The sequence below is a fragment of the Dryobates pubescens genome, chromosome 31, assembly GCF_014839835.1.
Source record: "Dryobates pubescens isolate bDryPub1 chromosome 31, bDryPub1.pri, whole genome shotgun sequence".
NCBI classification, from domain to species: Eukaryota; Metazoa; Chordata; class Aves; order Piciformes; family Picidae; genus Dryobates; species Dryobates pubescens.
The window spans coordinates 7,287,304-7,311,134 of NC_071642.1; the positions used below are offsets into that span (position 1 = coordinate 7,287,304).

The window sequence follows — 23,831 nt, forward strand, 5'->3', positions numbered from 1 at the left end:
CATCCAGTTCTAACCCCCTGCCTTGGGCAGCAACACCTCCCTCCAGCCCAGGTTGCTCAAGGTCTCATCCAGCCTGGCCTTGAACACCTCCAGGGAGGAGGCAGCCACAGCATCTCTGGGCAACCTGTGCCAGTGTCTCCCCACACTCACTCTCAACAATTTCTTCCTCATCTCCAGTCTCAGTCTCCCCTCCTCAAGCTCAAAGCCATTGCCCTTTGTCCTGTCACTCCTCCTGTCAAAAGCCCTTTTCCAGCTTTCTTGTAGGACCCCTTCAGGTACTGGAAGGCTGCTCTGAGGTCTCCCTGGAGCCTTCTCTTCTCCAGCCTGAACAGCCCCAACTCTCTCAGCCTCTCCCTGCAGGGAACATTCTCCACCCTCTGATCATCTTCATAGTATCATAGTAGCATAGTATCAGTCAGGGTTGGAAGGGACCACAAGGATCATCTAGTTCCAACCCCCCTGCCATGGGCAGGGACACCTCACACTAGATCAGGCTGGCCAGAGCCTCATCCAGCCTGGGCTTAAACACCTCCAGGGCTGGGGCCTCAACCACCTCCCTGGACAACCCATTCCAGGGCTTCACCACTCTCATGGGGAAGAACTTCCTGCTCACATCCAGCCTGAATCCCCCCACCTCCAGCTTCATTCCATTCCCCCTAGTCCTATCACTACCTGAGATCCTGAGAAGTCCCTTCCCAGCTTTCTTGCAGCCCCCTTCAGATCCTGGAAGGCCACAATGAGGTCAGCTCGGAGCCTTCTCCTCTCCAGACTGAACAGCCCCAACTCCTTCAGTCTATCCTCACAGCAGAGCAGCTCCAGCCCTCTGCTCCTCCTCCTTGCCCTGCTCTGGACACCTTCCAGCACCTCCAGATCCCTCTTGTAATAGGGGCTCCAGAGCTGGACACAGTTCTCCAGGTGGGGTCTCATCTTGGTGGCCTCCTCTGGAGCCTCTCCAGCAGCTCCAGGTCCTTCTTGTGCTGGGGGCCCCAGAGCTGGAGGCAGTGCTGCAGGTGGGGGCTGAGCAGAGCAGAGCAGAGGGGCAGAATCCCCTCCCTGTGCTGCTGCTCTCCCTGCTCTGGCTGCAGCTCAGCACTCAGCTGGCTCTGGGCTGCCAGGGACCAGTGCTGGCTCCTGGGGAGTTTGTCACCACCTGACACCCCCAAGGCCTTCTCCAGACCGCTTTCAGCCTCTCTTTGCCCAGCCTGGCTTTGTGCTTGGCATTGCCCTGACCCATGTGTAGGACCTTGATGCTGTGGAGAGAAGCTCCTGGTTCTTGGGTGTTTTTCAGAGGAGTCCCTGGAGACACGAGGGCCAGTGGGAAGTTAGTTTAAGCTTTTAGTTTAAAAGCATTTCAAACTTAACAAAGCTTTTGGTACAAGGGGGGTTTGATCTCCCTGTGATCTGGGAAACCAAGGCTCTGTTGAGAAGAATGGACAGGGGAGGGTGACAGCAATCTAATCTAATCTAAGTGCACTAAATGTGCTTCCCACACTGTGCTATCTTTTGATATGTGGTCTGATATGTGCTCAGCAGCACAGCTTTGTTAGGCTGAGATAACATTTTGTGTGCAGAGCTGGGTGGAATAGAACAAACCTGCGCATTCCTTGAGATTACAGAAGAGTGTTGGCTCTTAGGTGGAGCTCTCATTTGGCTGGACAGGAACAGGCCTCAGCTATGAGATTCTTGCAGCTGGGATGTGCTTTGTCAAGGCTCCAGCTCTGGCTGATGTGGAGTCAGAGCTGAAGTGGGGTCCAGGTGAGGCTGCAGTCCCAGGAGAATCCTCCTTGTGGCGATGGCCTGAGGTCATTGGCGTTTCACAGTATCACAGTCTCACAGTCTCACAGTATAACCAAGGTTGGAAGAGACCCCAAGGATCATCAAGTCCAACCTGTCCCAACAGACCTCACAACTAGACCATGGCACCAAGAGCCACATCCAATCTCCCCTTGAACACCTCCAGGGCTGGGGACTCCACCACCTCCCTGGGCAGCACATCCCAATGACGAACGACTCGCTCGGTGAAGAACTTTTTCCTCACCTCGAGTCTAAACCTCCCCTGGCACAGCTTGAGACTGTGTCCTCTTGTTCTGCTGCTGGTTGCCTGGGAGAAGAGACCAACCCCTTCTTGTCTACAATCACCTTTCAGGTAGTTGTAGAGGGCAATGAGATCACCCCTGAGCCTTCTCTTCTCCAGGCTAAGCAACCCCAGCTCCCTCAGCCTCTCCTCACAGGGCTGTGCTCAAGGCCTCTCCCCAGCCTTGTTGCCCTTCTCTGGACACCTTCAAGTCTCTCAATGTCCTTCTTAACCTGAGGAGCCCAGAACTGGACACAGGACTCAAGGTGTGGCCTAAGCAGTGCTGAGCACAGGGCACAATGACCTCCCTGCTCCTGCTGGCCACACTATTCCTAATACAGGCCAGGATGCCATTGGCCCTCTTGGCCCCCTGGGCACACTGCTGGCTCATGTTTAGGCAGCTGTCAATCATCACCCCCAGGTCCCTCTCTGTTTGGGAGCTCTCCAGCCACTCTGTCCCCAGCCTGTAGCTCTGCATGGGGTTGCCGTGGCCAAAGTGCAGCACCTGGCACTTGGACTTGTTGAATGCCATCCTGTTGGCCTCTGCCCATCTGTCCAGTCAGTCGAGGTCCCTCTGCAGAGCCCTTCTGCCCTCTAACTGACTAACATCCGTTCCCAACTTGGTGTCATCTGCAAACTTGCTGATGACTGACTCAACCCCCTCATCCATATCATCAATGAAGATGTTAAAGAGCATGGGGCCCAGCACTGATCCCTGGGGCACACCACTGGTGAGTGGCTGCCAGCTGGCTGTGGCACCATTCACCACCACTCTCTGGGCTCGGCCCTCCAGCCAGTTCCTAACCCAGCACAGAGTGTTGTGGTCCAAACCACGAGCTGACAGCTTAGCCAGCAAGCTGACAGCTTAGCCAGCCAGTTTTCACAGGACACAGAGAGCAGTGGCAGCTGTTCACACCTTGTGAAGCTTTGTGGCACTCCTTGGGGCACTGAGAAGGTTGGAAGTTACCTGGATTGCCTTGTGCAGCACAACTCTTGCTCCTAATTGCATCACAGATTTCATCCTGCATGGCAGCTGGTCCAAAGCAAGCGGTGCTGGGAGCTGAGACTCTTGAGCTTGGAACAGAGGAGCCCGAGGGCTGCCCTCATTCATGTTCAACAGGGCAAGTAGAAGGGCAAGAGTCAGGAGGATGGAGCCAGGAGCTGCTCAGGGATGTCCAAGGACAGACCAAGGGGCACTGGGGGAAAGCTGGAGCAGAGGAGGTGCCAGGGGAACAGAAAGCTTTGTGAGGGTGCTGGAGGCCTGGAGCAGGCTGCCCAGAGAGGTTGTGGAGTCTCCTTCTCTGGAGACTTTCCAAACCCACCTGGATGTGTTCTGTGTGACCTGCCCTGGGTGACCCTTCTCTGCTGGACTGGATATCTTCAGAGGTCCCTTCCAACCCCTCACTCTCTGTGACTGTCATTGCTTGGTGTGTTCAGAACACTCCTGTGGCCAGCACCACCAAGGGATTCCATCAAATGCTGTTAAGAGCTCACCCCAGCAGGCAGCTGCTGAACTCTCCCCACCTGAAAAAGCCTAGCAGGCATCCCAGAGCAGCAACCTGAAGCACTGACTGCTCTCCAGCTTTACCTAGCACACCAAAAATGTGACTTCATCCTGGCAGCTGAAAACCAAACCCAACCCAAACCATCACAAGAGGCAGAAAAAAATGAGGGGCTAAGGGTAAGAGCTGTGTGTCAGAATCTTCACAGCCAGCAAAGCTGCCTGGCTGGTACACAGGTATCAGTCTGAGCCCATTTCAGTGGTGGCTGTGCACACAGAGGCTGCTCCTCCCAGGCCCTCTTTATACTGCCCTGACCCCTGTGAGGCTCAGCAGCAGGACAACAGAGCTTTGACTCACTGGGAGCAGAGGAGGTTCCATGGGAACAGAGAGGAAAACCTTTTCACTGTGAGGGTGCTGGAGGTCTGGAGCAGGCTGTCCACAGAGGTTCTGCAGTCTCCTTCTCTGGAGACTTCCCAAACCCACCTGGATGTCTTCTGTGTGACCTGCCCTGGTGATGCTGCTGTGGCAGGGGGGTTGGACTGGATGATCTCCAGAGGTCCCTTCCAACCCCCAGCATTCTGTGATTTTATGATTCTGTGCTTGTTAAGATCTCATGTGTGTGCTAGATGCAGGACATAGCTGAAGGCTGAGTCTGATCAGTGCCTGGCATGCAGGCCACCAGGACACAGCTCTTTCCAGGAGCTGCCTGCAGACTATCTGGGGATTGAGTCAGTCATCAGCAAATTTGCAGATGACACCAAGTAGGGAGCAGATGTTGATCTGTTAGAGGGTTGGAGGGCTCTGCAGAGGGACCTTGCCAGGCTGGGCAGATGGGCAGAGTCCAAGATGATGACATTTAACACATCCAAGAGCCAGGTGCTGCACTTCAGCCACACCAACCCCAGGCAGGGCTACAGGCTGGGGAAGAGTGGCGGAGAGCAGCCAGGCAGAGAGGGACCTGGGGGTACTGGTGGACAGCAGCTGAACAGGAGCCAACAGTGTGCCCAGGTGGCCAAGAAGGCCAATGGCATCCTGGCCTGCATCAGGAACAGTGTGGCCAGCAGGAGCAGGGAAGTCATTGTGCCCTGTGCTCAGCACTGGTTAGGCCACACCTGGAGTCCTGTGTCCAGCTCTGGGCTCCTCAGGTTAAGAAGAACATTGAGAGACTTGAAGGTGTCCAGAGAAGGGCAATGAGGCTGGGGAGGGGTCTGGAGCACAGCCCTGTGAGGAGAGGCTGAGGGACTGGGGATGTTCAGCCTGGAGAAGAGGAGGCTCCAGGGAGACCTTCTTGCTCTCTCCAGCTCCCTGAAGGGAGGTTGGAGCCAGGTGGGGGTTGGTTTCTTCTCCCAGGCACCCAGCACCAGAACAAGAGGACACAGTCTCAAGCTGTGCCAGGGGAGGTTTAGGTTGGAGGTGAGGAGAAAGTTCTTCCCAGAGAGAGTCATTAGCCATGGGAATGTGCTGCCCAGGGAGGTGGTGGAGTTCCCATCCCTGGAGGTGTTCAAGAGGGGATTGGACGTGGCACTTGGTGCTATGAGGTCTATGGTGCCAGGTTGGACTTGATGACCTTTGAGGTCTCTTCCAACCTTGGTGGTTCTGTGATTCAGAAGACAAAATGCAGTTTGTGTGAATGAATAGCAGAGTTATTCCTGATGCCTTTTTGTTCTGGACAATATCCTGTTAAATATTTGTCAAATGGAAGCAGCAAGGAGTGGGAACTCCTCTGCAGTTTAGAGCAGTAAATAAAGGCCATTTGTGGAGTGATTCATGTCTCAAAAGCTGGCCTACTAAATGCATTCAGCATATCAGGGCCAGGTTATCTGTGCCAGCCCAAAAATCAGATAGGAGGCTTACCACAGCCTGCTGTGCAGATATTGACCTGCTGGAGTGACAAAGGAAAGTCCTGACAAGTGTTTCCCACACCTCCAGCAAGGTATAAAAGTTGAAGGTCTCTGGGACTTCCTTGCACTCTTACCTGCTGCAGCCTCTGGCTCTAATCTGCCAGGAAAATGCACGGATTTGTGAGTATATCCATTTGTGCTGCTGCAGGAGCCTGGTTTGAATAGCAAAGGGCTAGAGAAGATGCTCAGGTGGTGCAGTACTGGGGCTGCTGTGATCTGTGTGTCCTTCATTTGGGTTGTTCAGTGGGGAGCTTGCACTTGCTGCCTCTGCAGTCATCCTCCGGGAGTCAGGGGAAGCATCACTCGAGCTAGGAGTGCAGGACTGGATGACAGCTCAGAAAGGGGGGGGGGGGGGAGGGGATGAGGGGCTCTGTGATTTGCTAATTTGGGTCTTAGAGGCAATCAGGAGTTAGCATGGCACCAAGGAGTGACTTGTGAACAATGCAGTGGGTAAGTTGCCCTTCTGCTTTTCCAGTTCCAACCGACAAAACAGAGCCCAAGAGCAAGAGTTTTGCAGTGAAGAACTGCAGCTGCTGTCAGCTGGAGCAGGGGCTGAGTGGTCACTGCTCAAACTGCTGCTGCAGCTGCTTCCTCCAGCTCATGAGCTGGGGTTTGGCTGGCCCTGCCTGGTGTTTCTCTCCTCTAAGGATCTTATTCCTTTCACAGGCTGCAGTTCTCGTTTTGCTGGGAGTCTTCTGGACTCAGACTTCTGCACTGCAAGTAAGTAGTCTGAGAGGCTTGCCAGTGCTGGCTCATTCAACTTGGAGTGGATCTCTGGGCAGGGGGGGAATAAAAGAGGAGGCAAAGCACAGAAGGAACTGACAAGATGCAAGGTGACAATGATGGGAAGCAAAGAGACAGTTCTGAGCAGGGGCAGGGTAGCAAAACATTTGGGGGTGCCTCCATCCCCTCAGCTCAAGCTAAAGTTTGGAGGCTCTTCACAGAATGGTTTGGGTTGGAAGGCACCTCCAAAGGTCATTGAGTCCAACCCCATGCAGTCAGCAGGGACATCCTCCACTAGATCAGGTTGCCCAGAGCCCTGTCCAGCCAGTCCTGCAGTCTCCTGCCTGTCCCTGCTGCCATGCATGGCTGGAACACCCCATGCTCTTTTCCCTTACCTGCAGTCAGGGCCAGTCCTCTCCTTTCTCACCCCAATGCACTCTTGCATGGTTAATCTCCACCTTGAGAGCCTGCTGACATTGCTAGAGGGCTGTTAAGGGGTTTGCTATTCACCCAGCAGTATGCCAGGTTTGCTATGACCTAGCAGCCACAGTTTATGTCACAGAATGATGGAACTGTCTCAGCTGGACAAGCCTCTGAGATCATCCAGTCCAACCAGCAACTCAACACCACCATGGACACTAAACCATGGGCCCAAGAGCCATGGCCACAGGTTTCTGGAACACCTCCAGGGATGGGGACTCCACCACCTCCCTGGGCAGCCTGTGCCAACCCCTGGCCACTCTTGCAGCAAAGACATTGTTCCGAGCGTTCAACCCGGCCCTCCCCTGGCAGAATTTCAGGCCATTTGCTTTGAGCAAACCTTTGCTTGTCTTACACCTCTTGAAGGCTGCAAGCCAGCTGATGAACAATGATTTTGTGTTTGTGCCCAAGAGCTTTGTCCTGCATGAGCCTGGCAGCTCCTTTGTGGCAGGGACGATGACCATCCACAGCGAGAATCAGATCGTTGAAGTCCACGTCCGCTCTGGCATCTACTCCTCTGACACCATTTTTGACTACTCAAAAGTAAGTAAATGTAAGAATCTGCCTGGGCTTCACAGAACCATAGAATCAATCAGCTTGGAAGAGACCTCAAAGGTCATCAAGTCCAACCTGGCACCCAGCACCTCATGACTACTAAACCGTGGCACCAAGTGCCACATCCAATCCCCTCTTGAACACCTCCAGGGATGGGGACTCCACCACCTCCCTGGGCAGCACATTCCCATGGCTAATGACTCTCTCTGGGAAGAACTTTCTCCTCACCTCCAACCTAAACCTCCCCTGGCACAGCTTGAGACTGTGTCCTCTTGTTCTGGTGCTGGGTGCCTGGGAGAAGAAACCAACCCCCACCTGGCTACAACCTCCCTTCAGGGAGTTGTAGAGAGCAAGAAGGTCTCCCCTGAGCCTCCTCTTCTCCAGGCTAAGCAACCCCAGCTCCCTCAGCCTCTCCTTGAGCTTATGCTCAAGGCCTCTCCCCAGCCTTGTTGCCCTTCTCTGGACACATTCAAGTGTCTCAATGTCCTTCTTAAACTGAGGGGCCCAGAACTGGACACAGGACTCCAGGTGTGGCTTAACCACTGCTGAGCACAGGGCAGAATAACTTCCCTGCTCCTGCTGGCCACACTGTTCCTGATGCAGGCCAGGATGCCATTAGCCTTCCTGGCCACCTGGGCACACTGCTGGCTCATGTTCAGTCAGCTGTCAACCAGTACCCCCAGGTCCCTCTCTGCCTGGCTGCTCTCCAGCCACTCTGACCCCAGTCTGTAGCTCTGCCTGGGGTTGTTGTGGCTGAAGTGCAGCCCCTGGCACTTGGACTTGTTGTATGTCATCCTGTTGGACTCTGCCCATCTGCCCAGCCTGGCAAGGTCCCTCTGCAGAGCCCTCCAACCCTCTAACAGATCAACATCTGCTCCCAACTTGGTGTCATGTGCACATTTACTGCTGACTGACTCAATCCCCTCCTCCAGATCATCAATGAAGATATTGAACAGGATCTCTGAGGGAGTTTTTAAACTCAGAAATTATTGTCGTGGATTCTCACTCAAAGTTGTCCTGAAACAGTGTTCCCTTGAGGACTTCCCTCACCTTTCCTCCCCTTTGGCCATCTCTTAGCTTCACCCCTATGATGGTGCACGTTAGGACACTGTGGTAGTTTTAGTTCATTTGCTTCTAGCTGAATTGGTCTGGTTTAAAGTTAATGCTGGGGGGAAACTTCAACCTACCACAGACACTTGTAGTGGAAGCTGTGGTGGCAGCTTATGAGAGTGAGAAGAATGTGCCTGAGCTCAGTGAGGTCAGAGTTGAGAATGGGCTGCCATGGCTCCTCACATGCAGCAAGTGCAGCAGAAGTCTCATGGATGAGGCTGGGCAGGCTGCTTCCCAAAGGTGGCAGTGGAGGTGCAGAGTCAGCCCACAACAGCAGCTCCTGCAGCCACTTGATGTTTCCTCTAGATTGTCCTAAAGAGAATCAGCTGCTAGTAGCAGTGGCCATTTTTAACTACAGAAGGTTAAAGGTTGGAAGAGACCTCTGGAGATCATCCAGGCCACCCCCTGCTGCCAGAGCAGCATCACCCACAGCCCAGGATCACAATGTCCAGGTGGGTTTGGGATCTCTCCAGAGAAGGAGACTCCACAGCCTCTCTGGGCAGCCTGCTCCAGGGCTCCTGCACCATCACACCATGTCCTCATGTTGAGGTGAAACCTCCTGGGTTCCAGCTTGTACCCCTTGTTCCTTGTCCTATCACTGAGTACCACTGAAAAGAGCCTGGCACCTTCACCCTGACACCTACCCCTCATGTATTGATAGACATTGTTCAGATCCCTCTCAGCCTTCTCTTCTCCACACTAAACTGCCCCAGAGCTCTTGGTCTTCCTCCACAGCAGAGCTGCTCCAGTCCCTTCATCATCCTCATAGCCTCCACTGGACTCTCTCCAGCAGGTCTCTGTCAATCTTGACCTGGGGGGCCCAGAACTGGACACAGTATTCCCGGTGTGGTCTCAGCAGGGCAGAGCAGAGGAGGAGAAGAACCTCCCCAGCCCTGCTGGCCACACTTCTCTTAATGCACTCCAGGACTTGCTGCACACCAGGACTCCAAGGTCTCTCTCCCTGGAGCTGCTCTCCAGCAGGAGAGCAATCAATCAGCTGACTCTCTCTTCTGTCTCTCCCAGGGCTACATTGCCACCAGGCTGTTCTCACGCAAGGCCTGCTTCATCCTGAAGATCAATGAGAAGTACATCCCCGAGCTGCAGGAGATCGGGCGCCTGGCCTTCGAGAGGAAGGTGACTGACTGGGCATTGAGGCACTTGAATGTGTCCAGAGAAGGGCAACAAGGATGGGGAGGGGTCTGGAGCACAGCCCTGGGAGAAGAGACTGAAGGAGCTGGGGTTGCTTAGCCTGGAGAAGAGGAGGCTCAGGGGAGACCTTCTTGCTCTCTCCAACTCCCTGAAGGGTTGGAGTAAAGTGGCAGGATCCCCTCTCTCCATCTGCTGGCCACCATTCCAGATCAGGTTGGACAGGGCTCTGAGCAACCTGATCCAGTGGAGGATGTCCCTGCTGACTGCTGGGGGCTTGGACTGGATGAGCTCTGGGGGTCCCCTTCCAACCCAAACCCGTTCATGGTTTTAGATCTGGGGGGTTTTGCTCCAAGGGTGTCCTAGAAGCAATGGGAGCAAAGCTTCACTGCTGAATGCTGCCTCTCCTTTTCTTCCCAGACAATGAAGTCCATCTACTCTCCAAACAACGTGTGGGTAGAGTTCCAGTCTGGTCATTCCCTCTTTGGGAACCTGAAGAACTGGTTCCGCTACGGGGAGCACATCAAGCAGCTCTGCTCGGGGCTGCCCCTCTACGAGCTGGCAAAGACTCAGCGTAAGTCCCAGGGCCACAGCCTGGCTGTGCCCCTGCTGCACTGCTCAGCCACCTTCCTGCCCTCTGCACCTAAGGCCAGGTGACAGCTCTGGGGCAGGAGGATGGTGCCCTGGTGCAGGGAGGAGCAAATGCCTAGCAGGATGGAGAGCGTAAGGCTCTGGGACGCTCTGGGAACATCTGGTAAAGGCCACTGCTTGCCATTAGGCAGCTCAGTATCTGCAGGTCCACAGGGGTGAGCCTGGTGTCAGAGGAAGCCAAGCCACTGGGGAGCAGCTGTGCCCAACTTCTGCCCCAGTGGCACACAGGGCATCTCCTGCAGGCCACTCATGCCCCAGTGATCCACTGGGCATCTCCTGCAGGCCACTCATGTCCCAGTGACACACAAGGCATCTCCTGCAGGCCACTCATGCCCCAGTGGCACACAGGGCATCTCCTGCAGGCCACTCATGCCCCAGTGATCCACTGGGCATCTCCTGCAGGCCACTCATGCCCCAGTGATCCACCTGGGCATCTCCTGCAGGCCACTCATGCCCCAGTGACACACAGGGCATCTCCTGCAGGCCACTTATGCCCCAGTGGCACACAAGGCATCTCCTGCAGGACACTCATGCCCCAGTGATCCACTGGGCATCTCCTGCAGGCCAGTGTTCCAGCTGCTGTGTGCAGGTTATGGGAGAGGAGGAGCACAAAAGGTGCTTTAAAGCTGTGCAGCTATTTCCACCCTTTTGAGTGACCCCATGAAAGTTTCACACTGAGAGCACCAGCAGCCTCCAACAGGACCATAACTGGGGGCTGAACTGTGTGTGGGTTTGCTTTGCTGGATCCAGGGATCTTGTCAGTGATTCCATCTTCATTCTCTCCTCTCTTGTAGCACCACTGAACATTCATGGCTGTGCCAGTGCAGGGATTCCAAGCATTCTGGGCATTAAAATCTGTGAGAAAATCCAATAGTCTGGGGTTTGGCAGCTCTGCTGCTGGAATTGGCTTGGCTCTCTGCATGCTGTTGTGGTGGTGGCCAAGTTCTCCAACCAGGACAAAACTTCTTTTGCCTACCCTGAGCTCTGAGTGCAGCAAGCCTGTGATGTACAAATAAAGATGATGCAATAATTCAAATGCTTTGCCTTCTTGCTCTGCCCAAAAGTAGAGTGGATACTGAGCTGTCCTTGCTGGTTTTCCTGCAGAGGAGATGCTTTTCCCTTTGGTGCATTCACAGAATGGCTCAGGCTGGAAGGGGCCTCAGAGAGCATCCACTCCAACCCCCCTGCTGTGGGCAGGGACAGCTCTCAGCTAGACTCAGCTGCTCAAGGTCTCATCCAGCCTGGCCTTCAACACCCCCAGGCAGGAGGCAGCCACAGCCTCCCTGGGCAGCCTGGGCCAGGCTCTCACCACCCTCACACTGAAGAGCTTCTTCCTCAGCTCCAGTCTAACCCTGCTCTGCCTCAGCTTCAAACCATTCCCCCTTGGCCTGGCTCTAGACCCCCTCAGCAAAAGTCTCTCTGCAGCCTTCCTGCAGGATCCCTTCAGCTCCTGGCAGGCAGCTCTGAGGTCCCCCTGGAGCCTTCTCCTCTGCAGGCTGCACAGCCCCAGCTCCCTCAGCCTGTGCTCCCAGCAGAGCTGCTCCAGCCCTTGGAGCATCTTTGTGGCCTCCTCTGGCTTCACTCCACAGCTCTGTGTCCTTCTCCTGCTGGGGACCCCAGAGCTGGAGGCAGGATTGGAGATGAGGTCTGAGCAGAGCAGAGCCCAGGGGCAGAATCCCCTCTGCTGCCCTGCTGCCCACCCTGCTCTGGCTGCAGCCCAGCACCCAGCTGCCTTTGGGCTGCAGGAGGGCACTGCTGGCTCCTGGGGAGCTGCTCAGCACCCTGCACCCCCAATGCTCTTTCTGCAGGGCTGCTCTCAACCCACTCTGCCCCAGCCTGGAGCCATGCCTGGGGTTGGCCTGCTGCAGGACCTTGCACTGTGACTTGCTGAACCTCATGCAGCTCTCAGTGGCCCATGCTCAGGCTGCAGCACGGCCTGGGCATCGCTCTGTGCCTCATGCCACTGAAGGAATGTAACAGAAGAGGGTTTTCTTTTCCAGTGGAGAACTTCCCTTTGGCATCAGCACCTGGCCTGTTCAGCTGTTGACTCACCTTATGTACTGGAAGGAGGGAGCAAACAGATGGAGAGATAAAGGGAGGGAGCAGATCTGTGCTGCCAGCATTTGCAAACAGCCTGGAATTCTGCAGGGCCAGGGGGAATGGGCAGCAGTTGGAACAGGTGGGGCTGCTCAGAGAGCTTTCTGCTCAAACCCAGCTAGAGGAGAGACCCTCCCAGAACAGAATCATCTTGTACCACACTGCCAGGGCACAGAGCTGTGACCCCTTGCTGAGTGCCCCACGTGTTTTGGAGAGAAGTTTGGGGCAGGAGCTGATTATCACAGAATCACCAAGGTTGGAAGAGACCTCAAAGGTCATCAAGTCCAACCTGGCACCACAGACCCCATGACTAAACCATGGCACCAAGTGCCACAACCAGTCCCCTCTTGAACACCTCCAGGGTGGAGGTAGTGGAGTCACCATCCCTTGATGATCTTTGAGGTCTCCTCCAACCTTGGTGATTCTGTGAACCCCTATCATCCTGTGAGCTGTGGCCCTGGGATCTAAAGCTTATCAACTAGCTTTTTAGTGTTTGCTGCCTACTGATTCTGGAAGTCACAGCCTCAGCAGCTTTGCCCTCAGTGGGAGAGCAAACAGTTCTACCAAGACCTCTGCAAAGGGCCTCGATATCAGCTCTCTGCCACCTCATTTTGTTTGAGCTAGGGAGGTGCTGATTCTGCCCTTGGTGTACTCAAACATGGGGGATTGTTCCTAGCTTTGATTCCAGGTCACAGCCCCACTGAACCACTCAGGCCTGGCAGCAAAGTGTTTGCCTTTCAGCTGCTCTGTGGAGCTCTTGATAAGTAGTGCTCCAGGTCCCACCTGCTCTGGCAGTGCCAGCCTGCACAGCCCACAGCAAACCCTGCCCCATGCAGCACCCTGATGATCTCAAAGGGCTTTTTGCAACCTGGTCTGTTCAATTCAATTCCATTCCATTCCATTCCATTCCATTCCATTCCATTCCATTCTATTCTATTCTATTCTATTCTATTCTATTCTATTCTATTCTATTCTATTCTATTCTATTCTATTCTATTCTATTCTATCCTATCCTATCCTATTCTATTCTATTCTATCCTATTCTGGTCTATTCTATCCTATCCTATCCTGTTCTATTCTATCCTATCCTATCCTGTTCTATTCTATCCTATCCTATTCTGGTCTATTCTATCCTATCCTATCCTGTTCTATTCTATTCTATTCTATCCTATCCTATCCTATCCTATCCTATCCTATCCTATCCTATCCTATCCTATCCTATCCTATCCTATTCTACCCTGCAGGGGAAGCTGCTGTGACATTGCTGTGCCTTTGGGGACAAGGCTCACCACAAAGTGAAAAGGAAGCACAGGAAGACTCCCACAGCACCTGACCCACACGGAACCATAGAAGGGTTGGGGTTGGAAGGGACCTCCAAAGCTCATCCAGTCCAACCCCTCCCTCCAGTCAGCAGGGACATCCTCCACTGGATCAGGGTGCTCAGAGCTTTGTTGATCCTCACCTTGAATATCCCCAGGGCTGGGGCCCCAATCACCTCCCTGGGCAACCTGTGGCAGAGTTGCAGCAGCCTCATGGTGCAGAACTTGTTCCTCACATCCAATCTACATCTGCTCTGCTCCAGTTTCAAGCCATGCCCTCGTTCTCTGGGCTGTTGTCACAGGAGCACATGGATGGCCAGGTCACAGCTCTGAATTAACAGACCTTGAGCCTAGGCCTGTTGCAGTCCCCTCAGTATCACTGATCTCAGAAATGGCTGCAAAGCAGAAGGAGTTCATCCTGATTTTGGCAGCTGAGTGCAGGTCAAGCAGGAATGAGCAGCCAGCTCTGAACAGAAGCAGGGAAAAGGACTCACACAGGAGAAAGAATTTGGATGTTTTCTCTCTTTGATGCTATAGTTTGCCCAGCCCTATTTCCTGCTCTTTCCTGCCTTGCTGACTGTCACACTTCACCACATGTGTGTTATGTGCCTGCCTTAGCCTACAGCTGATCTGGTTTAGCCATCTTGCAAGCTGGTGAATGCCATTGCTGGGCTGCAGGGAAAGACCAAGGAAGTGGAAACCACCAACAGGAGTTCAAGTGTCCCTGCAGAAAAGGTCCTTCTCTTGGCTTCAATAACTGTAGCCTGAAAATCCTTTCAATCTTTAAATCCAGAGCCTGGCAGCAGAGGGTCTGGACAGAATAGGATAGAATAGAATAGAATAGAATAGAATAGAATAGAATAGAATAGAATAGAATAGAATAGAATAGAATAAACCAAGTTGGAAAAGACCTTTGAGATCATCCAGTCCAACCTATCACCCAGCACCATCTAATCAACTCAACCATGGCACCAAGCACCCCGTCCAGGCTCTTCCTAAACACTCCCAGTGATGGTGACTCCACCACCTCCCTGGGCAGCACATCCCAAGGGCAAATCTCTCTTTCTATGAAGAGCTTCTTCCTCACCTCCCCTGGCACAGCTTGAGACTGTGTCCTCTTGTTCTGGTGCTGGGGGCCTGGGAGAAGAGCCCAACCCCCACCTGGCTACAACCTCCCTTCAGGGAGTTGGAGAGAGCAAGAAGGTCTCCCCTGAGCCTCCTCTTCTGCAGGCTAAGCAACCCCAGCTCCCTCAGCCTCTCCTCCCAGGGCTGTGCTCCAGACCCCTCCCCAGCTTTGTTGCCCTTCTCTGGACACCTTCCAGCATCTCAACATCTTTCCTAAATCCTCCCCAGCAGAAGGCAATGCGCAGCTTGGGTTTTATTCATCACTTAACCAAGTGCTCCTTGATCCTTTGGATGTGTTCCAGGTGCTTCAGAGCAGCCGCTGTCCCAGCGCTCCTTAGGCATCGGTAGCTGTGGGTTGGCTCTTGATAAAGATCTCCTTCCACTGGAATCCATGAGGCTTCCCACCGGGAAATTCCCAGCGGTGTCCGCTGGAGGGCGCCACGGAGCGCCGCAGCCGTTTGCTAAGCGGAGCGCAGCCAGCAGCCGCTGTGGGAAGCCGTGGGAGGGTTGTGTGCACCCCGCAAAGCAGAGTGCCCGGACTCAGCACCCCCTGCTGAGGAGGCTCAGCAGCCTCAAGCACAAGACTAACACCTTGAGAACATCACCGGGACACTGCAGCAGGAGAGGGGCAGGGCTGTGGGGGTCCTACCAGAGCTGGGACCCAGGGCTGAGAGGGGCAGGGCTGTGGGGGTCCTACCAGAGCTGGGACCCAGGGATGAGAGGGGCTGGGCTGGGGGGGTCCTGGAAGGGATCTTAAAGGTCACCCAGTTCCAACCCCCTGCCATGGGCAGGGACACCTCCCACTAGGACCAGGTGACTCAAGGCCTCATCCAGCCTGGCTTTGAACGTCTTCAGGGAGGAGGCAGCCACAGCCTCCCTGGGCAACCTGTTCCAGTGTCTCCCCCACCCTCACCAAGCTGAAAGCCCTGGAGGGTAGATACTTAACATCTTCAGAGTCACCTGATCCTCCCAAGAGCTTCTCTCCATCAAAGCAATAAGCACCTTTGGAGCAGGCTGCCCAGAGAGGTTGTGGAGTCTCCTTCTCTGGAGGCTTTCCAAACCCACCTGGATGTGTTCTTGGATGGCCTGCCCTGGGTGACCCTGCTGGGGCAGGGGGTTGGACTGGGTGCTCTCTGGAGGTCCCTTCCAGCCCCTGCCATTCTGTGATTCTGAGCAAGGTTTGTTCTGTCAGGGGTGAGGGATTTGGTGTCTGTGGCAGAGTTCACCCTGGGCATGTGCCTGGGTGGATCTCTGTGTGTGCATTGGAAGCTAAACCGAGACTCATCCTGGGCTGGGATGTCAGGGTTGTGCTGATTGTTTGCTCCCAGCCTCCTGAAAGAGCCTGGAAGCTGTTTCAAGGCATGCCTGGAATCCAAGCAATGGTATCATTGGATGCACACTGACAGGCAGCTCAGCTATGTGGAGCATTTGGGGAGGGCAGAATTAGCACAGATTCCAGTCACATCTCCAGCTCTGCTGCAATTAACCTTTCTTGATCCTTGCACATACCAGTGGGCAGGAAGCCTCTGTGGTCCCTCACTGCCAAGGACACCAGGATATCTCATCACCTGTGCCATGGATCATTCCCAAACCTTTCTGCCACTGAGTCCACTCCACTGGGAACCTGCCCCCACCACCTCCCCCAGAAGCCCCAGTTCACAAAACCATTTGCCAGGGTCAGGCTGTGACTCCTTGGCCTGTGCTCCTCAATCTCTTTAGCAATAATCTGCACAAGGGGATTGAGGCACCCTCAGCTGGCAGATGATGCTCAGTTGGGTAGGAGGCTTGAGCTGCTGGAGGGTTGGAGGCTCTGCAGAGGGACCTGGCCAGGCTGGGTGGATGTGCCAAGGCCAACGGGATGAAGTGCAACAAGGCCAAGGGCTGGCAACTGCCCTTGGCTGACAACAAGCCCAGGAAGGCTCCAGGCTGGGGGCAGAGTGGCTGGAAAGTGCCCAAAGGAAAAGGCCCTGGGGGTGCTGGGTGCCAGCAGCTGGAGATGAGCCAAGGGGTGGCCAAGAAGGTCACCAGCAGCCTGGCCTGGAGCAGCAGTGGTGTGGGCAGCAGGAGCAGGGCAGGGATTGTGCCCCTGGGCTGGGCACTGGGCAGGCCACAGTTTTAGGCTATGCCTTTAACATTTTTTCACAGATCTTGAACAGAAAGTGGTAAAATGTAAACAAATCACTGCTGGGTGTGAAAAGGGAAATAAAGATAATCCTGAGCAATCCCATTGCAGAGATAAGGAACTAAAACTGCTTGTACCAAAACAATCCTCTCTTCCTCCCCTCCTCCTCCCCTCCTCCTCTTCTCCTCCTCTTCTTCTCCTTCTCCTCTCCTCTCCCTCTCCTCTCCCTCTCCTCTCCTCTCCTCTCCTCTCCTCTCCTCTCCTCTCCTCTCCTCTCCTCTCCTCTCCCTCTCCTCTCCCTCTCCTCTCCCTCTCCTCTCCCTCTCCTCTCCCTCTCCTCTCCCTCTCCTCTCCCTCTCCTCTCCTCTCCTCTCCTCTCCTCTCCTCTCCTCTCCTCTCCTCTCCTCTCCTCTCCTCTCCCTCTCCTCTCCCTCTCCCTCTCCTCTCCCTCTCCCTTCTTCACTCTGGCAGAGATCCTGACTTGCTTCTGCTTGCCCTTGGCTGCATTGTTTTGGCTAAGTCGAACTTCTCTGCTCCTTTCACTTCTCCTTTTTGCCCAGTGGGGTAAGGGGGCAGCAGAGAGGGAGAAGCTAGTAGCTTCCCCATGTCCTTGGCCAGGGGGCTTCTTGTACTGTTTGTTAATTGTACATCCTGGAGATATTGCCCAGACTCATTGCATCCCACTGTCGATTGGAGTTCTGCCTGGAAATACAGCTTTCATTGGCTTCCAGCTGGGCTGGACTGGCAGATTTAATACTGGGGGGGGAGGAGGGTGGAATTTCAACTCACCACACACTGCCTAACCTGAGTGGCTTCACTCAGGTTTCCTATTTCCATCCAGCAGGGCTACATCAGGAACAGTGTGGCCAGCAGGAGCAGGGAAGTCATTGTGCCCTGTGCTCAGCACTGCTCAGGCCACACCTGGAGTCCTGTGTCCAGCTCTGGGCTCCTCAGTTTAGGAAAGATGTTGAGCTGCTGGAAGGTGTCCAGAGAAGGGCAACAAAGCTGGGGAGGGGTCTGGAGCACAGCCCTGGGAGGAGAGGCTGAGGGAGCTGGGGTTGCTTAGCCTGCAGAAGAGGAGGCTCAGGGGAGACCTTCTTGCTCTCTCCAACTCCCTGAAGGGAGGTTGGAGCCTGGTGGGGGTTGGTCTCTTCTCCCAGGCAGGCAGCCAGCACCAGAACAAGAGGACACAGTCTCAAGCTGTGCCAAGGGAGGTTCAGGCTGGATGTTAGGAAGACGTTCTTCCCAGCAAGAGAGATTGGCCACTGGGATGTGCTGCCCAGGGAGCTGGTGGAGTCCCCATCCCTGGAAGTGTTTAGGAAGAGCCTGGATGAGGCACTTGGTGCCATGGTTTATTGATCAGATGGTGTTGGGTGCTAGGTTGGACTGGAGGATCTCAAAGGTCTTTTCCAATCTGGTTTGTTCTGGATTCTAAGCATTCTGTGAGCTGTGCTCTGCAGAGCTCTCGTTTCCCAGCCTTGGTCTCCCCCGCTGAGCCACACCAGGTTTTCCAAGGCATGCAACCAGTGCTGCTGCTGCTGCGGGTTTGCTTTCTGCTGGAGCCAGGAGCCGAGGATGATTTCCTTCACCGCTAGATGGCAAAAGGGTCCAGAGCCCTCCGCAGTTAACCCTTTGCTTCCTGCAAGCTGAACCTCGGCTTGTGGCCGAGTGAGAGGTCGCCGGCATTAGGTTGGTAACAACATTGGCTGAATAAAACAAAATCGATCCCTGCAGAGCAGGGTTGGTGACTGGACTCAGTGGTGCATCCAGCTCTGGGCTCCCCTCTTTGGATGCGACAGGAATCTGCTGGAAAGAGTCCCATGGAGGGCTGCAAGGCTGCTGAAGGGACTGCAGCACTGCCTGGGGAGGAGAGGCTGAGAGCCCTGGGGGTGCTGAGTGTGGAGAGGAGAAGGCTGAGAGGGATCTGCTCAATGGCTCTCAAGAGCTGAGGGCTGGGGGGCAGGAGGGAGGGGACAGGCTCTGCTCAGCTGCACCCTGGGACAGGCCAAGGGGCAAGGGATGGAAAGTGCAGCACAGGAGGTTGCAGCTCAGCAGGAGGAGGAACTTCTGCCCTGGGAGGCTCCCAGAGGCCTGGAGCAGGCTGCCCAGAGAGGTTGTGGAGCCTCCTTCTGTGGAGCCTTTGCAGCCCTGTCTGGATGTGTTCCTGTGTGCCCTGGGCTGGGTTCTCTGCTCCTGCCCTGGCAGGGGTTGGACTGGAAGATCTCCCAAGGTCTCTTCCAACCCCTAACATCTTCTGATCCTGTGAGCCTGTGATCTTGAAGGTCTTTTTCCAACTTGAATGATGCTCTGTTTCTGTGAACCTGAGAGCTGTCCCCCAGGAAGGAGAAGCTAGGGCAGGATGCAGAGGACTGGAATTCTTTCTTTCTGAGCTCCAAGCCTGTGGAATGTTTACCTTCTCAGGTCATTGTGTTCTCTTTGGTGACTAACTGAACCTTTCTCTGATCTCCTAATATTTGTTATTTGTTTTTCTCTTCAGTATAAGTGAGTCCCATCACCCAATGAGACACTGCACTTGCACAGGGTTTATTAAGCAAAGGCTCTGAGGTGCTCTAGAGACACAGGCAGCAAAGATCCACAAGATCCAACCTGAAGGAGTGAAGCTTCCTCTCTTTCAGAAGAGGAAAGCAGCATCAGATGACAGATAAACCTCACAAACCCAACCACACACTGTCCTGAGCACAGGTAAGGGAGGAAGCTCCAACATTCCTGCATTCTCCTTATCTCCCTCCCCTTATCACAGCCCTGTTGCCACCGAGTGAATCTAACCAGCCCCTGCCCCTTGGCCAAGCTCCTCCCTCAGGCATGCAGAACCCACAGGGGAACTGTGGGCTCCTGGCTCCTGGTTTGAGTCTTTTAAGGGAACCAGGGGAGAAAGGGGCTGGCAGGCAGCTGCAGGTATGCAGCCAGGGCTGTGCTCCTTGCAGGCAGCTCCTGCTCTTCTCAGCACCCAGCATGGCCAATTCCTCTGCTGCTTTTAGCATCTCTCTTCCTATCCTGAAAGTTCTTTTCTTGACCCTTCCTCTCAGCTCAGTGACTTGGCAGTTCTCACTTGATTTGGTTTCCTGGGGCCTATATAAGGAGAGGGAGGGGATTCAGACCTACTGAATGGGGACCTCAAGTTGCTCCCTCTGCTTCTTGTGCAGCAGAAAAGCACAGGCAGCATAAAAGAAACCCTCGTGGGGAGAAAGCCTCCTTAAAAATCACCCTGCATTTACTGGTAGTAGGATGAGAGGGTAGGGAAGTAAAGCAGTGCAATGAACTTCCGAGGGGATTCTTGCAGTTCAGATGGCTTCCAGGAGAGCTGAGGGAGCTGGGGGTGTGCAGCCTGGAGAGGAGAAGACTCCAGGGGGACAATAGAGCTGAGCTGCCTTCCACTACCTGAAGTGATCCTGCAGGAAGGCTGCAGAGGAACTTTTCCTGAGGATGTCTAGAGCCAGGCCAAGGGGGAAACGTTTGAAGCTGAAGGAGAGCAGGGTTAGAGTGGAGCTGAGGAAGTTCTTCAGTAGGAGGGTGGTGAGAGCCTGGCACAGGCTGCCCAGGGAGGTTGTGGATGTCCCCTCCCTGGAGGTGTTGAAGGCCAGGCTGGATGAAACCTTGAGCAGCCTGGGCTGGTGGTAGGTGTCCCTGCCCCTGGGGTAAGGTTGGAGTAGATGATCTCAGAGGTCACTTCCAAGCTGAGCCATTCTGTGATTCTATGATTCTGTGATCCTATAAAGGCAGCTGAGGTCTTTATCTGTTTTCAGGCTGTAAATCCTGCCTGGCACTTCCCAGGTAGGACCCAGGGCATCCACCCTTGCCATGCATACCAGGACAGTCATGATGACAGCTGCTGGGGAGTGTTCCCTTTCTCCTGCTGGCACCACTGTACAGCTCCAAGGGTTGTTAGGCATTTAAAAGCTGTTTGAATTCAGACACCAGGACATTAAGGCTTGGGCCAGCAGTGGTAGCCACCAACCTTTCCCATCCCTTGTGACAGGAAGCAGAGGCTGTTTTCACCTAAGGAAGCTTCCCTGATTGAGAAGCTTGCCCTGAGCACACCGGGAGGTGTTTGACAGCAGCACATTAAGCAATGTCCCTGGGTGCAACACACTGAGAGCTGAGCCAGGGCTCTCTGCCACTCATCCCAGATAAGTTGAGCCCTTTAACACCAGGGCCTGCCAGGGGCTTGTTCCCTGCTCTCACTGAGATAAGCTTCCATCCACGCTTCACAGGACACTGCCATCTGCCAAGCTGCTCCCAGAAAAACTGGAGATGTGCAGCATGATTCCAGGCAGGCTCCAGGCTCCCTCAGGCTGCAGCCCCAAATGTGGGGGTCTTGCTAATTAAAAGTGAGGGGTGGGGTCCTTCAGATAGGGGAGTGTTTGTGCATGGCTTACAGGTGTCAAACAGCTGGGGTGGAGATAACTACAGTGCAACAAGAGTGATAGTGTTAGCAGTGCTGGAGTCCACAACGTGGGCAGTGAGTCAAAGCTCTGTTGTCCTGCTGCTGAGCCTCACAGGGGTCAGGGCAGTATAAAGAGGGCCTGGGAGGAACAGCCTCTGTGTGCACAGCCACCACTGAAATGGGCTCAGACTGATACCTGTGTACCAGCCAGGCAGCTTTGCTGGCTGTGAAGATTCTGACACACAGCTCTTACCCTTAGCCCCTCATTTTTTTCTGCCTCTTGTGATGGTTTGGGTTGGGTTTGGTTTTCAGCTGCCAGGATGAAGTCACATTTTTGGTGTGCTAGGTAAAGCTGCAGAGCAGTCAGTGCTTCAGGTTGCTGCTCTGGGATGCCTGCTAGGCTTTTTCAGGTGGGGAGAGTTCAGCAGCTGCCTGCTGGGGTGAGCTGTTAACAGCATTTGATGGAATCCTTTGGTGGTGCTGGCCACAGGAGTGTTCTGAACACACCAAGCAATGACAGTCACAGAGAGTGAGGGGTTGGAAGGGACCTCTGAAGATATCCAGTCCAGCAGAGAAGGGTCACCCAGGGCAGGTCACACAGAACACATCCAGGTGGGTTTGGAAAGTCTCCAGAGAAGGAGACTCCACAACCTCTCTGGGCAGCCTGCTCCAGGCCTCCAGCACCCTCACAAAGCTTTCCCTTCTGTTCCCCTGGCACCTCCTCTGCTCCAGCTTTCCCCCAGTGCCCCTTGGTCTGTCCTTGGACATCCCTGAGCAGCTCCTGGCTCCAGCCCTGCACATCTTTATCCCCAGCAATGAGGGCAGCCCTCAGGCTCCTCTGCTCCAAGCCCCAGCTCCCTCAGCCTGGCCTCACAGGGAGATGTTCCACTGCCTGCAGCAGCTCTGTGGCTCTGGGATGGACTCTTCAAGAAGTTCCCTGAGGTCCTTCTTGACCTGAGGGGCCCAGAACTGGACACAATATTCCAGATGTGGCCTCACCAAGGCAGAGTAGAGGGGGAAGAGAACCTCTCTGGACCTCCCAACCCTACTCCTCCTAATCCACCCCAGGATGCCCTTGGCCTTCTTGGCCAGCAGGGCACATTGCTGGCTCATGGGCATCCTTCTGCCTACCAGGACACACTTTCATCTGTGCTGCTTTCCAACAGGTCAGACCCCAGCCTGTCCTGGCCCATGGGGCACTGGACCATTGATTCTCCAATCAAGTTGCAGAAGCCAGAGCAAGAGGACCAGAGCATTGCTGGGGTTTGTGTTGCAATTGAAGCCAGCATGAATGAGACATTCTCCACAATTCCCTTTAAAAAGAGGCAGCAAAGACAAAAGTTGGTGTTCAGCTGCATGGCAAACTGAGATGAGAGGAGCTGCTGGCAGCTCTGCTTTATCCTGTGCCATTCCAAGCACTGAGTTACAGAAACTGAAATCCAGCCCAGCTCAATCCTTGAATTCTTAAGCTGTATTGAAAGAGCAGTTCCCCCTGGATCCCTCTCTCCTCCTGTTGCATCCAGCTTGCTTTCCCATTTTGATCCCAGCCCTCACATCAAATAAACAGAGCAAATATTAGACATGCTTGTCTAATTTTCCCTCGTGTTGCTGATAAGATTACAAGCTGTTGACTTTGTAATTACCATCTCGTGCTGAGACCTCAGCCAGCACTGCCAGAAAATGTTCCCTCTGCTTTAACCACTGAACCACAGGATGCCAGGGGCTGGAAGGGACCTCCAGAGCTCAGCCAGTCCAACCTCCCCTTGCAGAGCAGGATCACCTAGAGCAGGTCACACAGGAACTCATCCAGGTGGGTCTTGAATATCTCCCGAGAGAGACTCCACACACCTCCCACACACCCCCAGGCAGGACTTCCTTGGGAGCCTGTACAGTACTGCAAAGGAAACTGGATTGGATAGGATAGGATAGGGTAGGATAGGGTAGGATAGGATAGGATAGGATAGGATAGGATAGGATAGGATAGGATTGAATTGAATTGCATTGCATTGCATTGCATTGCATTGCATTAACCAGGCTGGAAGAGACCTTTGAGATCACCGAGTCCAACCTATCACCCAACACCATCTAATCAACTAAACCATGGCACCAAGCACCCCATCCAGTCTCTGAAACTCCAGACTCTGTCACTCTCAGCTGATACTCAACTGGTCAATTAAATCATTTCAAGCCATGAATCAAAACCATCAGCAAAAGCTTCTGGGGAGCAGAGGCTGTTTCCCTCCAGCCCACTGCTGAAGAGTAAGGACCTATAGCCCTAAAGAGCAAGGAGAGGCTGTGCTCAGTGTCTGTTCCCAAGAACTGTGTCGGTTTAGGGCTGTGGGAGCATGGAAGTGGAGTTCTCATCAAGGACAGGAATGGCAGTTCCTGAAGCAGCCCTCTTGGACACAGCTGATGCCAGGGGAAAGTTGAGGCTGGAGGTGAGGAGAAAGTTCTTCCCAGAAAGAGGAATTGGTCACTGGGATGTGCTGCCCAGGGAGGTGGTGGAGTCACCATCCCTGGAGGTGTTCAAGAGGGGATTGGACGTGGCACTTGGTGCCATGGTTTAGTAGTCATGAAGTGTTGGGTGATAGGTTGGACTTGATGATCTCTGAGGTCTTTTC

At 54.3% G+C, this 23,831-nt stretch overlaps 1 protein-coding gene across 1 annotated transcript; it reads left to right on the forward strand.

Annotated features, from left to right (window-relative positions):
* The first annotated feature begins 5,585 nt into the window (after positions 1-5,585).
* Positions 5,586-11,016, forward strand: GKN2 (gastrokine 2). The gene is made up of 6 exons (XM_009897802.2): positions 5,586-5,597; positions 6,144-6,197; positions 7,092-7,223; positions 9,369-9,479; positions 9,912-10,065; positions 10,937-11,016. Exons 1-6 carry the CDS (start codon positions 5,586-5,588, stop codon positions 11,014-11,016), a joined length of 543 nt encoding a protein of 180 aa, XP_009896104.1.
* Positions 11,017-23,831: the final 12,815 nt, after the last annotated feature.